The 15,171-nt window shown below is 45.3% G+C and overlaps 1 protein-coding gene across 3 annotated transcripts in view; it reads right to left on the reverse strand.

The window, feature by feature from the left end:
* The window catches only part of LOC138467454 (zinc finger protein 300-like), a 392,645-nt gene that overhangs the window by 243,462 nt on the left and 134,012 nt on the right, over positions 1 to 15,171 (reverse strand). For all 3 annotated transcript variants that reach the window (XM_069607459.1, XM_069607458.1, XM_069607457.1), the window contains exon 3: positions 3,793 to 3,903. In XM_069607459.1, coding sequence (XP_069463560.1) covers positions 3,793 to 3,903 — 111 coding nt within the window. The remainder of the gene's footprint in view (positions 1 to 3,792; positions 3,904 to 15,171) is intronic.

Genomic DNA, 15,171 nt, shown 5'->3' on the forward strand with positions numbered 1-15,171 from the left:
ACTGCAACCGTGTGACCTTGGACACATTTCGTTTTGATCCTCTTAAAGCGGATCCAGCCTATTGACTCTGAATTCACGGTGCTACTTTGCCTTTCTCTCTTGTGTGTTCGTGAAAAAGTGTTGGGATCTGTTTCAATGTATTCTCTGCTTTTCTCTCCCTTTTTAAAACGAATTATTAGAGTGCCATCTATGTTAAGCGCTCACCGCTGTCTGAAAATAAGTGGGGCTTTCCTTAAGACTTGTCTAATATTCTTTTAAGGGAGTGTATATCTTTTAGTGACCGTGTTTTTGAATTGCTTACTATTAGTGCCTGTATGTTTTTCTAGATGTGGTTTTAAATAAATAATGATATCTCTTTTACACCAAGCCCTGGTCAGTGTTTACTTGTTCTACTGTGTTCTCTTGACCTATTGTGAATACTCTGTATACTGCCTAACTCTTCTTGAGGGAAGTCTGACTGCTCAGCCACAGCTACCAAGTGAATCTGTGTGGTACAGACTGCTACCAAGTGGGTTTACTGCCAAACACCTGTAGTCCTAAATCTTTTGCAGTGGTCCCAGAGGGAACTGCACAGGTTTCTGCCTAACAGTAACCACTGCCACCAGCCAGAAACTTTTGAGAGAGGGACTGTACGGTACCCTCTCGAAAATGAACATATGGGAAAAACTATTAACCTTTTCCAGTACCTCCATAGTAAGATGAGTTGTACTGGTTTAGTTCATAAAAATTGACTAGTAAAGTCAATGGGGACTTTACATGGCCTGGGAGACAGTAGTCGGTCCCAGGGTATGGAGTCTATGTTTGGGGGTCGCTACGACACCCCTGTGTCACTGCACAGAGGATGCTGTGTAACACATGTGAATAAAGATGGTTCCTATGGAGGTGAGAAAAACCCCAAAGGTCCGGACCAATCGGGATTCATACCCACGAGACAAACAACAGAGTACACCCGCAGGGTGAGTCATTTAATCGAGAAAGCAGAACTGACCCACACCCCAGCTATCCTCGTGTCCCTAGACACAGAGAAGACTTTTGGCGGGGTGGAGTGGACACAACTCTTCCACACTATGGAATACATGGGATTTGGGGAAAACTATCTGCAAATGATCAAAGCCAACTACAACTCACCAGTGTTGTGGATAGTCCTGAATGGAACTCTGTCAGGACCAGTGTCCCTGAGTAGAGGCAACAAACAGGGATGCCCACTTTCACCTTTACTGTACGCCATATTTTTAGAACCGCTTTGGTTTGGATTCGGCAAACCCAGCTTGTGAAGAGGATAGCAATGGGGGTTAGGGGCGAGCACAAATTAATGGCCTTCATGGATGACATGCTATTAGCACTGACGACCCCAGAACAATCCCTGCCGGCGCTGATAAACTAACTAGATCTATTTGGCTCCATCTTTGGTTTGAAAATTAACATCAAAAGTAAGAAATATTAAACCTAACAGAATACCCCGCAATAGTAGATAGACTGGCCCAAACCACACAATTGAACTCACCAGAAGGGATCACATACCTAGGGATCAAATTAACATCCTCAATTGGGCAGATGTATAAAGCTAACTACCCGAAACTCCTGGCAAATCTAAAAGCAGACCTAGCAAAGTGGAATCCCCTGAACAATTCATGGTGGGGGAGACTGACCGTATTAAATATGGCAGTATTGCCGAAACTACTCTACTACTTCCAAACGCTCTTCCAAACGCTGCCAGTAAAGATCCTGCAAACGTTCTTTAGGTCACTGAATAAATTAGTAAATACCTTTATATGGAAACACAAGCCACCTAGGATATCGACGTTGACATTAACAGCACAGAAAAACCAATGCGGACTAGCGCTCCCTCACCTTCGTAGATACTATGAGGCAGCACAATTGAGGGTAATAAGGGAATTGGTGGTGCACTCCCGCCTACATACCTGGGCAAGACAAGACATGGCGGGGTCAGGCGCCCCTCTCCCAAACCTACTATGGCTAAGCAAATGTTACAGACATACTAAAACCAAGATAAGTGAAGTCGTGGGAGTTGGGATCGAGGCCTGGGACAATGCGGTCAAAAGAGGGGCCCTTACACATTCCAATCATCGTTCTGCCCGATGTTTGGGAATCCGGATTTTCAGCCGGGATGGATCAGAACATGTACACAAAATGGGTGCAGGGAGGCTGCTACAAGATCAGAAACATGTACAGGGGTCAAACAATAAACACACTCCAGGAAGGCAAGCAGACTCTGGGGACAACGGACAGAGATGAATTTAAATATACCCAACTAAAGCATTGGATCACTTCCCCCCATTAGAGAAGCAGCCACAAGACAGCTAACACTGTTTGAGACCTACATGACAACAGACACAGGCTCAAAAAAGATAGTCTCTAATCTCTACAAATTCCTGAACGATCAAGGGGAAGAAATATGGTGAAACTATATGAAACGCTGGTAAAGAACTCTGGGCGAACCCATCACTAGTAAACAATGAGAATATGTATGGAGCATAGTCCCCAAGCTAACAAGCTCAATACAGGTGAGAGAGATGTGGCAGAAAGTTATATTGCAATGGCATTACATCCCTGAGAGGCTTCACGCAATGTAGCCGTCTACCCGCGACATATGCTGGCGAGGATGCCCCAAGAAGGGGTACTGGAGGCATATATGGTGGAGCTGACCGAAGCTCCAGCAGTTCTGGGGAGAGGTGAAGCCACAGGTGGGCAAAATGGTGCAGGGAACAGACCAACTTCGGGATAAGGTATGGATGGAGGGAATGTGGGAACCAGGCAAGGGATCCCACACGAAAACACAAAAGAGGGGAGTGATGATCTTGGTAATAGAAGCTTGGCTGACGATTGCCCAACACTGGAAAAAAAAACCCTACCCACGATATACGACTGGCCACAGAAAGTGTGGTGATTCGTGTCGCTTGGATGGATGACATATCAATTTCAGGGAACACTGGAAGCTTTTTGAAAAGACTGGGGGCATATCCTAGCTCACCTGCAAAGTGACTATATTCTACAATGGTGCCCGCATAAGATCAGAATATTAGACATTTTGTAAAAACTTTCCACACCCCGGACGAAGATTTAATCTACACCATCGAGGGAGGGAGGGGGGAGGGAACAGGGAGTTGGGGGGAATTTAGTAAACTGTTTGTATATTGTAAAATCAATAAAATATGGTTTAAAAAAAGGATCACACAAACTCACTCAAAGTGCCCAAGTGGTTCCAATGATCCACAACCCTTCTGTGGCCAATGGCAAAAGTTGGCCCTCCTGGGTTTGGTAGCTCGGTATCCAGGTAAAAGTTGATTTCTCCCATCTGTGGAGGGTGGACTTTCAAGCTGTAGTTATTGCCAACCCCAAGCCCTTAGCCAAGAGCATTGTGCATGCTTAAGGACCCACCCCTAGTTTCCTACATATAGCTTGGTGCATTTGATGAAATATAATTTGTTACGTACTATCACCTAGCTGAGCGAGTCCTCTAAGTATTATAGTTTTGAATATTGATGCCTAGTTAGTATTTGTCTCTTTTAAAGGTTCCCCTGCAGTATGTATTTCTTTCTATTTTACCCAGCTATTTTAAAGGAGAATGTTTTATCTCCCGTGTTTTTCAAATTGTAATGTATGTTTTGTAATCTTGTACAAAATGCATTTTATGTCTCACAACTGTAGCATCGAAATGTATCACACATTTATGGGCAATGCCTGAAATAAAGTTACTGTTGATTGATTGAAACAGAACCCACACCTCTTTCGTTTTGTTGAGGTCACAGCTATTGTAGATGTGTGACTTACCTGGTAAATGCTTAATAGTGTGTCTTCTGTCAGAAGTCTGTTTCTCTACCTGGATCAGCTCTTCCTTGCCTTTGGAACTTAATGAAAGCACAGTAGTGGCAATAAGAGGACCTGAGAAGTGAAGCAAACAAATCAACATTAATATTCAGATGTTTGCTGGGTTGTCGGAGTCTGGATACATAGTGCAGTGCTTTAACATGGTCAACCCATACAATAAGAAAGCCAGGAATATAAATAGAGTTCATAGACTGATTTAAATTGTACAGGACAAACTACCATGGAGACAGATGCAGGGACATTTTTTCCTACAGTAATAAAGTAAAAGACCACGGAAAGTACAAAAGAGCAGAGATATCCTAATCATCCTCAACATTTGTTGTGTCAAGATTGGGTACAGCAAAGTTATATTCAATACATGACGGGTGTTTAAAACACTTTAAAAGTAGGAATGCTTTAAGTGCTTAGCAAATGGATAGGTATTTCTTGCATAAATAATGGAAGAACTGAAGGCTAAATGAATTCTATATTTTTTCTGGAAGGGAACTTCAAATATATCTTCTGGGTCACGCTTCAGAAGATGTGCTCCCCATGTGAATGAAAGATCCTTGATGGGAGAGTTTCACTGAACCAGAGAATTCTAACGGTTACCAGTCATTTGGTCGAAAAAAAAAGGTTGACAGGACAAATGGTCGACACCATTTGGTCGAAAGCCAAATGGTCGAATTTTTTTTTTTTTGTATTTTCACTTTTTTTTTTGGGGGGGGGTCCCCCCCAACCCCCCTTTTTTTCTAAAAAACCCTTTTTTCCCTAAACGAAAACCTAAAAATATATATATAAATTAAATAAAAAATTCGACCATTTGTCTTTTGACCAAATTCCGTCGACCATTTGTCTTTCGACCAAATGTCTTTCGACCAAATGACTGGACAGCAATTCTAACAGGTGTATATTTGAGAAAATACAGAAAGAACAATGTGCACAGCTGGATCTAGATTTCACCATGCATATTTTCAGTCCTAGCAAGTGACATGTCAAATACTTGAAGCTCTTAGAGATAAGGAACAGAGCATTACACTTGATCTAACAAAAAGAGATAGAATGTCTAGTGACACATGACTTACAGAAGTCCAATCAAGGGAGCAGGAGTTATAACCCGCAGGGAACAGCAGCAGCAGTGTTTGTCTGCAGAGACCCGCCGTACCCAAGCCCTGCCCACCATCCGCTTCAAAATCTTTGGTGTTCTCCCAAGAGGGCTGAAGCCTGCAGGGGATCAAGGGCGCAGGAGTTGTAACCCCCAGGGAGTTTGACCACAGAGGTGAGTGCTCTTGAAGCTTGAAAACACCTTTTAACCTAACCTGGCGAATACCAAGGGAAGTGAAAAAAGCCGACAGTGCCTCCCGTATACTGTTTACCCCAACGCATCGGCGATGACCAGATAAGAAGACAAAGCACTTACTTACAAGAAGTAACATTGGGAAAGATATCAACAATACTCCCTCTAGTTGAGAAGGGAGGTTTTATGACTGTATGGAAATTGTTTGGAAATTGCTTTGACTGCTGGCACCATAGGCATAGGGAGGGGGGGAGCCTCCCAAACCCATACAGTCCTTGGAGGCTCACTTAGATTTCAAAAGAACCGATGTCTCCACCGGGAATTAGCCACACAACTAATTATCCCTGCAAAGAATAATAATTTAAATTAGGCCAGAGAGAGTGAACATTGCATTGAAGCCGGGAAGTGGCACAACAAGTGAGGGTGCAAGGTGTAAGGTGTCTGTCTTGAGGAGAGTGTCACGGATTAAGACCGTCACTCGACAAAAGGAGGGAATTGCACGGAAACAAGAAAGGCATTGGGAGGAGGGTGGACCGGACTGGAGTAAGTGACTAAACGCACTCCACTGGGTCGTGGTTCTGTTTCCTCAGCTAACCCTATTGAAGTAAGCACATTGAATCATGACAACCCAATATAAACAAAGCCCCAGTGGAGCTGGACATAGACTAGATACTGGTTTCTTGGCTCCCTATTTGATTCAGATTTTATTGCCGGGAGTATTTTTAGATATTGATACACTGCTCTTTTTATATAAGACTTTTTAATAATTGGTGTTCGTGAGTTTTTAATATTGTGAATTGCATAACTGCACTGTGCTTTAAATTAGCTGTTCTTAACCCCTTCTCTGTGCATCCTGATTCATGTTCGATTCATTGCTCGCAAGGTATACTGTTTAACTATCTTGGCGAGATGACAAAACACAAGCAGTACAGTCCATCCCACCCAAGGGAGGCATTTAAAATATTCAAACCGATTAAGGATAACCTATTCCTCATCTTTTGATATCTCCATATCCACCTTCAACTGCTTTGGAAAAAATGTCCAGCAGGGGGTGATGCGTGTCGATGCCTGTCGACTTGATGTCCCTCGAGGGCCTCTGTCCCAATGTCGATGTCAACACTGGTATATAGTGTCACACCTCGGCGCCGTTCCACACTACGACCCCGTGCTTCATACTTACCTCAGGGCCGACAGTGGAAAAAGACATCTGCCAAAACTATTGCGCTTCGCCGTTCTGTTTAAGTTCCGTCTTCATCGCCTTGTTTCTGAAGCTCCTCTTTACAGTTTCCAGTCTGCTCAACGGAATTCTGTTTCCTGCTCCTTGTTTTTCGTTTGAACAAAGGACTGCCTGTCTGCCGTTTATAGCCTTCTTGCTCACCCGTGTACTGACTTGAGGATTGATTTAAGGACTGCCTTCTCCATGCGCCCTACTCCCATCTGCACTCCTCCTCTCGTTTGTTTTGGAATCTTTCCATTTGGCTCCACTGTTAAAGGACGCTTGCTGTTACGGAATCTACCTGGTTCCGCCCTATAAGCGCACTTTGGGGACGCCTTGCAATTGTGCACCCACCCGGATCTAGTGCGTCCCTCGTTCCGCCAGGACTAGCTACCCAACTAACATTCCCCGTTTATTATTTTGCACTGTCGTTGTGTTCTGCATCCTGGAGTACAAGAAAACTCTGACTTCCTAGGGTAAGACTTTCAGTCTCTTTTCTTTTCTCCTTGTTACTTACACTACGCACGATAGTTCTAATTCCTTGTCTATAATTTCAGGGGATACCAGGGCATTGTGGTTTCAGAATCCAGGTACTGGGTTGTTCAGGTACTATTCTGTCTTATTCCCACCTATTGGTAGTTGCAGTTATTCCAAGTGATTAACCGTGTGTTGTTTCTTGCAGCTGGGTCCGTGGCGGTGTGTTTCTCCCCGCTCTTTCGGGTGATCGGTCCCTCTGTCTGGCACACCTATCAGCAGTGGGTCATATCATCAGAAAGGTCATTTTCCCTCATAGAGAGGAGGCTCGGGTGGAGGCTCCAACCCGAGCTCTTCAATCAACGCACAGTCTCGCTGGTCAGGCCTCCTGTCTTGTCTACTCCCGTTCGGTGAGTAACATATAGCATGTGCAGCGATCGTTGGCTTCAGTTCCGTTTTTATGCATATTTCCAATTTTCTCTTGGATGTACCTTACGTCAGACAGTTACTCAACCTGAAAGCGCATGAACTGCAATAACAATGAAATTCTTCTGCGGGGTAGGCTGGTGGGCGCGATGAGGAATATGTGAGAGGAACATCCAATCGAAAAAACGTTACCACGGGTAAGTAACTTTTTCTCCAAATGTATTGTGTCCCCCCACGTATTCCTCATCTTTTGATAGACTCCCAAAGCAGTGTTTGCATTTTCGGAGGAGGAAGTAAGAATTTAGGAGTTCCTTATTGGCTTGTGTGTACAGAATGTAACACTGCCTTCCCAAATCCAGATTCCCGGCTCTAGGTAGAGTCCAGACTATAATGTTTTGTGAATGTGTGGACGGAGGACCATGTGGTCGCTGCACAAATATCCTGAATTGGTTCTCCCCTCTGTAAGGCAGAGAAAGTAGGCATGCCCCTGATCGAATTAGCTGTGAGACCCTCAGGAGGATCTTTTCCCACTAATCTGTAGCATTCAGAAATTCGTAAAATGATCTTCCTGGATAAGGTTTGTTTTGTGACTGATATACCCAATTTATGGTCCATGTAACCAACGAAAAGTTGATCATCCTGTCTTAACTTAGACATCCTGGATAAGTAGAAGCTAAGTGCACGCCTTGGGTCAAGCCTGTGTAATCTCTCCTCTTCCTTTCCAGGATGAGGTGGAGAATAAAATGACAGACTTATGATTTTTTTAGTTGAAACTCAGATACAATCTTTGATAAAAATGTAGGCTTAACCTTAAGGTTATCCTTAAAAAAGAGTGTGTAAGGAGGCTTGCAAGACAAGGCTTGAAGTTCACTCACCCTACAGGCTAATGTAAGAGCAACTGAACGGATTGTCTTCAGTGTTAGCAATCTTAGAGGGCAGGAATGAATAGGCTCGACTGGAGCACGCATGAGAAATGTCAAAACTAAGTTGAGATCCAGGCCTTGAAATGAGATCAGAGGGAACACATTTGCCAATTCCTTCTGAAATTGTATCACTAGTGGTATTTTGAAGAATGGTACCTCTTCAGAGGAACCAATAAAAATATCTAGCTCTCCTAGATCCCCTTTAATTGTGCCAACCTGGAGCCCCAGATTAGCCAGGTGTAACAAGAAAGATGAAACCGTTGGTGTGCTGCATGTAAAAGGGTCCATATTCTTATCCCTGCACCAGCTGCAGAACTTGTTCCAAAAAGCGGTACAAGGATTTCCTTGTTGGCATCCTGGCCGAAAGCAAAATCTCCATTACGTCGTCTGGGAGGTCCCAATCCTTATATTTCAACCTCTCAGAAACCATGCGTGAAGGTTGAGTGTCTTGACCTCTGGATGGAGAACCCGAACATCCTCTCGCGAGAGATGGTCCTCTCTTTGTGGAAGACGTATTGGAGGGAATATGGACATGTCCAGAAGGTCTGGCTTTCCCAAACTTTCTCAACCTCCTGATCACAACGCATACAAGATTGGAAACTCCCAGTCCACTACGAACGCTCCTCTACAGGGAAATTCCCTGCAGCAGTACAGCTTGCACCGCCGTTTGACACTGGTTGCGAACAGATCCATGTGAGGGGTTCCCCAAAGGGTGAAGATCTCTTGAAGAACTTCCTGAGATAGTTCCCACTGGTTGGAGACTGTGCTCTGCCCGCTTAGAGCATCCAGCGCCATGTTCTCCTCTCCGGCTAGGTGAACTGCTGATAGGGAGACTCCTTCTTGAATAGCCCAGAACCAGAGCTACATTGCTTTTCTGCACAGTGATAGTGGCCCTACATCGCCTCTCTTATTGAGGTAGTACATGGCCACTGTGTTGTCCGTCATTATCAGGACATTCTTTCCCTTTATAGAGGGCAGAAAAGCCTTCAGCGCTAGTCTGATGGCACTCAGCTCCAAAGGTGTATGTGTAGTTTGGACTCTGATAGAGACCAACGACCGCTGATTGTCAGATCGTTGGCATGTGCTCCCCACCCTGTGAGTGAGACGTCCGTAACTACTGTTATCTCCGGCCATGGTTGCCAAAAGGGTTCTCCCATCAGAATGTTGTCCTTGCAGGCCCACCACAGAAGATCATGTGTGACTCTGCTAGGAACCTGAAGAAGGTCTGACATCCTGCCTGAGAATTGGGACCATTGAGTCCTGAGAGGCCATTGGAGAGATCTCATTCTCAGGCGAGCCTCTGGCATCAGGAAAATGCAGGATGCCATAAGGCTGAGCAACCTCAACAAATCGAAGCCTGGAAGACGCTGGCCACTCTAGAATTTGGTGACCATCTACAGAATGTCTTGAGCCCTCACTACGGGTGGCAAGGCTTTTCCCAAGGATGCATCTAGGACTGCCCCGATGAATTGGAGCCTTTGAGATGGTATCATGTGGAACTTCTTGAAGTTGAGGGAGAAGCCCAGTCTGTGATGGGAGTGACAGGTGGAGCTGAGAGATGTTCCAGGACATGTTCGGGAGAACGTGTCCTGATCAGCCAATCATCCAGGTAGAGGTAGACATGAACCCCCCCTCTCCTGAGGCTCGCTTCACCACCACCATCAACGTGGTGAAAACCCTCGAGCTGAGGTCTGCCCAAATGGCAGAACTCGAAACTGATCATGAGAACTGCCAAAAGCGAACCTCAGGTACCTTCTGTGCTTGTGATAAATTTTCACATGAAAGTAAGCATTCTGAAGATCCAATGATACCATCCAGTCCTGAAGTTGGAGGGCCTAAAGGATCTGTGGAAAGGTAACCATCTTGAACTTGGCCTTCCTGAAGAACTTGTTCAAGTCTCTTAAGTCTAAGATAACTCTCAATCCTCTGTCGTTGTTGGGGATTAGAAAGTAAGGGGAGTACCAACTCTTGTTCCTCTCTGCTACAGGTACTGGTTCTATAACACCTTTCTCCAGCAGGGTCAAAACTTCCTGCACAAGGAGCGGATCTGGAACTTTGAAAATGTTGCTCCGGGTCGATGATCCTGAGGCCTTTTTAGAAAGAGAAGGCAGTAACCCAGGGCTACTGTTTCCAATGCCCATGCATCTGAAGAAATTCCCCGCCATTGTTGATGATGCTGTGAGAGTCTGCCGCCCTCCGGGGTTTTGTTGATTAAGGCCTCTGAGAGGTTTTGAGGCAGCTGATGCAGCGGCTGAGGGTAAAGCAGCGGTTGCCTGGGCGTCTTAGCACCTCTTCCCCGTCCACCGCGGGGAAATCTTCTCTGACCTCCTTCATTCGGCAGTCCTCTCCCTCTTCCAACTGAGGAGTACTAGTGAAAGGACCTGCCCCTCCAAGCTGTTCCAGTGGGGCAAGTTTGTGGCTGTCTGACTGCAGCAGCAAGGGATCTGGCTGCCGCTTTGGCGGTCTGCAGCTTCTCCAGGCTCTAGTCAGCCTTGCTGCCAAATAAATGTGTGTCCCGTCACGGGGCATGTTAAGAAGTCTTGATTGCACATCAGGAGCAAAACCAGACTTTCTTAACCAGGTAAATCTACGCATTAAAGTGCTAGCTGCCATACCTCTGCTGATACTGTCAGAAGTGTTGAGACCAGCCTGAAGGGATTGGCACATTGCGCCCTTCCCATCCTTAACAATGTCTATTCGGGGATCTGTTCAGCCGCCATTGATATACATTCCCATAGGGTAAATGTTATTTTAGCCAGTGCATACGTGGCATTTTATGATTTAAGGGCCATACTTCCTGCAGAGAAGATTTTTTTTTGCCATAGCATCATAGCGTTTGTCATCCCTGTTGGGGGGGAATTGTTGGGTATGCAGTCTGTTTAGATGTGGATGTGGCAGCCTGTATCACCAGATTTTCTGGAGTAGGATGTTTACTTAGGTAAAAGGGGTTACTGCTTGAAGCTCGGTATTTGCTTGTTAATTTTTTATTTACTGCTGGAATTCATTCCGGCATCCCCCAGTTGGCATTGACCTGCCTTTGTAAGGCTACATGAAAGTGAAGAACAGGGTCCTCCTGGGGTCCCTTATCTAAAACATCTGTAAGATCATCCTGCTCAAAATGTGGTGCAGGTTTACTCCATTCCAGATATTCAATGACTCTGAGGGATCTGGTCTTCCATATAAAATTTCGGGAGAAGTATCTATCCCACTTGCAGTTTGCAGAGTCCCATGTAGATCTTTTATCCTCGACTCCTCTGATATAAAAGCCTCTGACACACCTTGTGTCCCATATTGCTACCCAAAAGGACGTGATTCATCAGAAGAGGGTTCATGTTCCTCACAAATTGAAGAAAGTGATTAAAAAAATTCTTTCCTTGATAGTGGGAGAAAAGAATCTCTAATTTTTTCAACCTCCTTCGAGGATTTTGTCACATGCATTGATAATGGCGCCAAAGTCTTCCATGCCGTCGACATCGAGGGCTTTGACAACTGAGGTGTTGAAGATTTTTTTGTTAATTAAGTCGACTCTTTCGGCATAGATGGCATTGAAGATTTTCCTTCAAAGCAGTTTTTCTCGACTCGATGGAACCTCCAAAGGCTTTTGAGGAGTTTTCTCCTGGAGACCCGGGCCAGATGGCACACAGGTTTTGTCTTTTGCCTTCTCTTTGTCTGGTTTCTCGACATGGGCATGACTCTTTCTCTTCTTCATAGGAGGTTGAGGCCATAATCTCGCAGACCTGAAGAATTTTCAATCTGAATCTCTCCCATTCAGCCGGTGAGGCAGATTTGGTCGGCCAAGCGACCCATTCAGGGAAGGAACTCGACGACAAAGACGGCGATCTGTGATGCCTTTTCTTCAAGCGGTGTGAAGACGATGACGAGTGGTGAGACCCACTCCTAGATCAAGATCTTTTAGCTTTCTTCCAACAAGGTGAGTCAGCCCTCTGCTTGTCGGAGGTTCGCTTTTTCAACAGTCACATGCAGCTAATTTGCCTCTACGTTCTTTCAGGGCTTTCAGTGTCATCGATAGGCAGGATCAACACTACAATGTCTTGTGATTGGTTCCGCGACACCATAGACCCACCCGATATGGACATTTTTGCCCTGCAGTCGTTGCATTTCTTAAACTCTGATTTAGGCGTCGATGATACCGACAAAGATGCCATATTGTTTCAAAATAACCGTAGATTCACGAAGGAACTGAAGGGTGCCGGTCGCTGCGTGCGCTATATACCAGTGATGACCTCCACATCTAGACAGAGGCCCTCGAGGGACATTGAGTCGACAGGCATCGACACGCAGCGCCCCCTGCTGTAAAAAATGTCCAAAGCAGCTAAAGCTGGATATGGAGATAGCAAAAGATAAGGAATACATAGGAGTACACAATCCATTCGAAATAAAGGCTCTGTTGCATGACATTGAAGGCCCGATTGGCAAGAAAACAATGATGTCAATCATAGAAGACATGCAAGCGCTGCAAATTGTATATTGGTAACAGAAGACATTGAAATTCTGCCGGAAAGCATAGCACCAGTTCTAAAACCCACATGTAATACAAATATTTCAGGCATCCTGAGAAGCAAAAAGACTTGTTGGCTGCCAATGAGATAGGCAAATTTGAAGGGTAGGAGAGGGGAGAAACGATGTGCTCCCAATCCTGCCAAATGGTGATATGGGAACCCAGGTCATACATGATGTGGACTTCCTAACCTTAACGAGCCTCCCTCAAGCCTTAGAATGTGCAAATAATCAAGACAACAGAATGAGGTGGTGGGGGAGGGGATCTAGACCCCAATGTTGAAGAGGGGGAGGACAAAATATAAATCACGATTCCCACGTCAAACAGGTACCATGCCCTAGAGGATGAGATGACATTAGCTAGCAACGCTAGTAAACAAAAAGGGAGCAATACAGTAGGAACTAACGGAGGCTTAAAAGGAACACCACAATGAGTATTCACCCATAAGGACAACAGCACAGGTACCCAAACAAATGACGTTAGTGAGTCTATCACTTTGGAGTTGGGGCCAGGAAATAGTTTATTAGAAGCACTATGGGACGATTTACAATTGATGATAAGCAAGTGCGGGTCACTGGAAAAGGTTATCAAGGAGCAGTTTACCCACTTTGGCACCAACCTGACCTGTATTAAGGAGTGGCTATCAAGGGCATTTTCATATAAGGACGCTTCTAGCCCGGTATATAGTAGGATCAATTGTCACCCAACGATTGCATTAATACCCAAAGTTGTCCCAGCCAAAGTATGCAAATCCGATCATGGGCCTGATTTGGGAGCGAAAACTAATGAAGGGCGTAATGCAACCAATGAGGTGGTTAGGGAACACATATTGGACCAGAGAACCCCCCCACTCCCAGGTTGGTAATGGACCAGTTGCTAGTAATGTGGATAGAGGGCGTATGGTGGGAAGCATTCAAACCCCCCATATGAATATACATACATCTATGCCGTCATGGATAACACCACCCAATACAACCCTGTTGGGGTATAGGATGACGGGAGGGCCAATATATGATCTGGGTGGGGACCCTTATAAATATCTAACCTCATCCCACGGTGTAAGGGCACAGCAGATCTATTCATCCGTCACACTACACAACGTGGGAAAAGCATTAAGCGGGCCTCTTGAAACACAGGAGTCTCCAGTAAAGACGTGCATCCATTCCTTTAGACCATTATTAGAAGTGACATAATAAAGTGCGTGAGACAGAGGTCCTCATCACGAGTTGGGCGGTATGCCGACTGGGATACCGCCCAACTTTATTTACTTTACTGCCCACCCGTGCTGCTGTATTACCGCTGGATCACAAATTGGGCAGTAAGCGTAATTCCCCATTCCCCATTGGGTCCATTGGACCCAATGGAGAATTTTCAGCACAATTACTGCCGGCGGTATTAGCACACGGTAATTGCGCCAAAAATCATAATTTTTCCAGCGTCTTTACCCTCAGGGATTGGGCGGCCCCTTAAATGCAGCAGTAATAGCATTACCGCTGCATTTAAGGTCTACCGCCCAACTCCTGATGAGGCGCAGAGTATGCTCAACTGTGATGAGGATATGAGCTTGGTCCTCCTAAAAAATGAGTGGCTGATGGAAGGCCTATTGTCCATAGAATTACAGACATACCCTCCGCTGGGGTCAAGAATCTCAATTAGGCCAACAGCCAATGTGTATCACAAGAACCCTCAAAACAGCATTTCTGATCATTGTGGACACGGATCATCAGTAAGCGGAGTAAATAGGCAAGAGACGGTCAGTGACCAGGTGCATACTAGCCTGGATGCGATAGATTGACAAATCCCTACCCCCAAATTGAAGCAACTGCCAAAGGAGAGAGGAGTTAGCTTAATCTCCTAGAGCATGGCTGACCTCAGGAAACATCTGATAGATCCAGACTGATGTAGTTTCATTCGGGGATACAAAGTGGTATGTTTCCAGGAAACATGGGAATTGGGTCTGCTCACATTCCAAGTTTCATTAGGTGCCAGCCACAAAGGGGCCCATGGGCAGGCCGGTTGGTGGACTGGCAATATGGATTGGTACTGCCCCTGATTGGCACATTTCAAGATAGATTCTGGCTCCCCCGAAGGACAGTGTACAGTATCTGGTTCTTAGCTCATTGGACGCTCTATCAATATCCATTTTTAATGTATTTAATCAGGTCACAAATAAAAAAATCTTGAACCTTGCGATCGAATTGGTAAGGAACCTTGTAGAATCAAGAGAGTCACACGAGGGCCTGGAAAATAGAAACATATTGCCTGGTGATCTGAACCTGCAAATCGAGCTCCATCCGGATTTAGATGAGGCTTGGAACGATTATGATGAGGTATCGGATATTCCATTCCTGGACTCATCAATGTCCGGTAGGGTTCATCCACAGGCCCTCGGGTGTTCTGCTATTTTCCTTAGGCATGGGCCTAAGGGCTTGTAACAGGCGTTTTGGAAAGCATTAGCTGGCAAAACCTACTTACCAAGGAAATAACA

This window comes from Ambystoma mexicanum, chromosome 4q (genome assembly GCF_040938575.1).
Source record: "Ambystoma mexicanum isolate Mex_15411 chromosome 4q, UKY_AmexF1_1, whole genome shotgun sequence".
NCBI lineage: Eukaryota > Metazoa > Chordata > Amphibia > Caudata > Ambystomatidae > Ambystoma > Ambystoma mexicanum.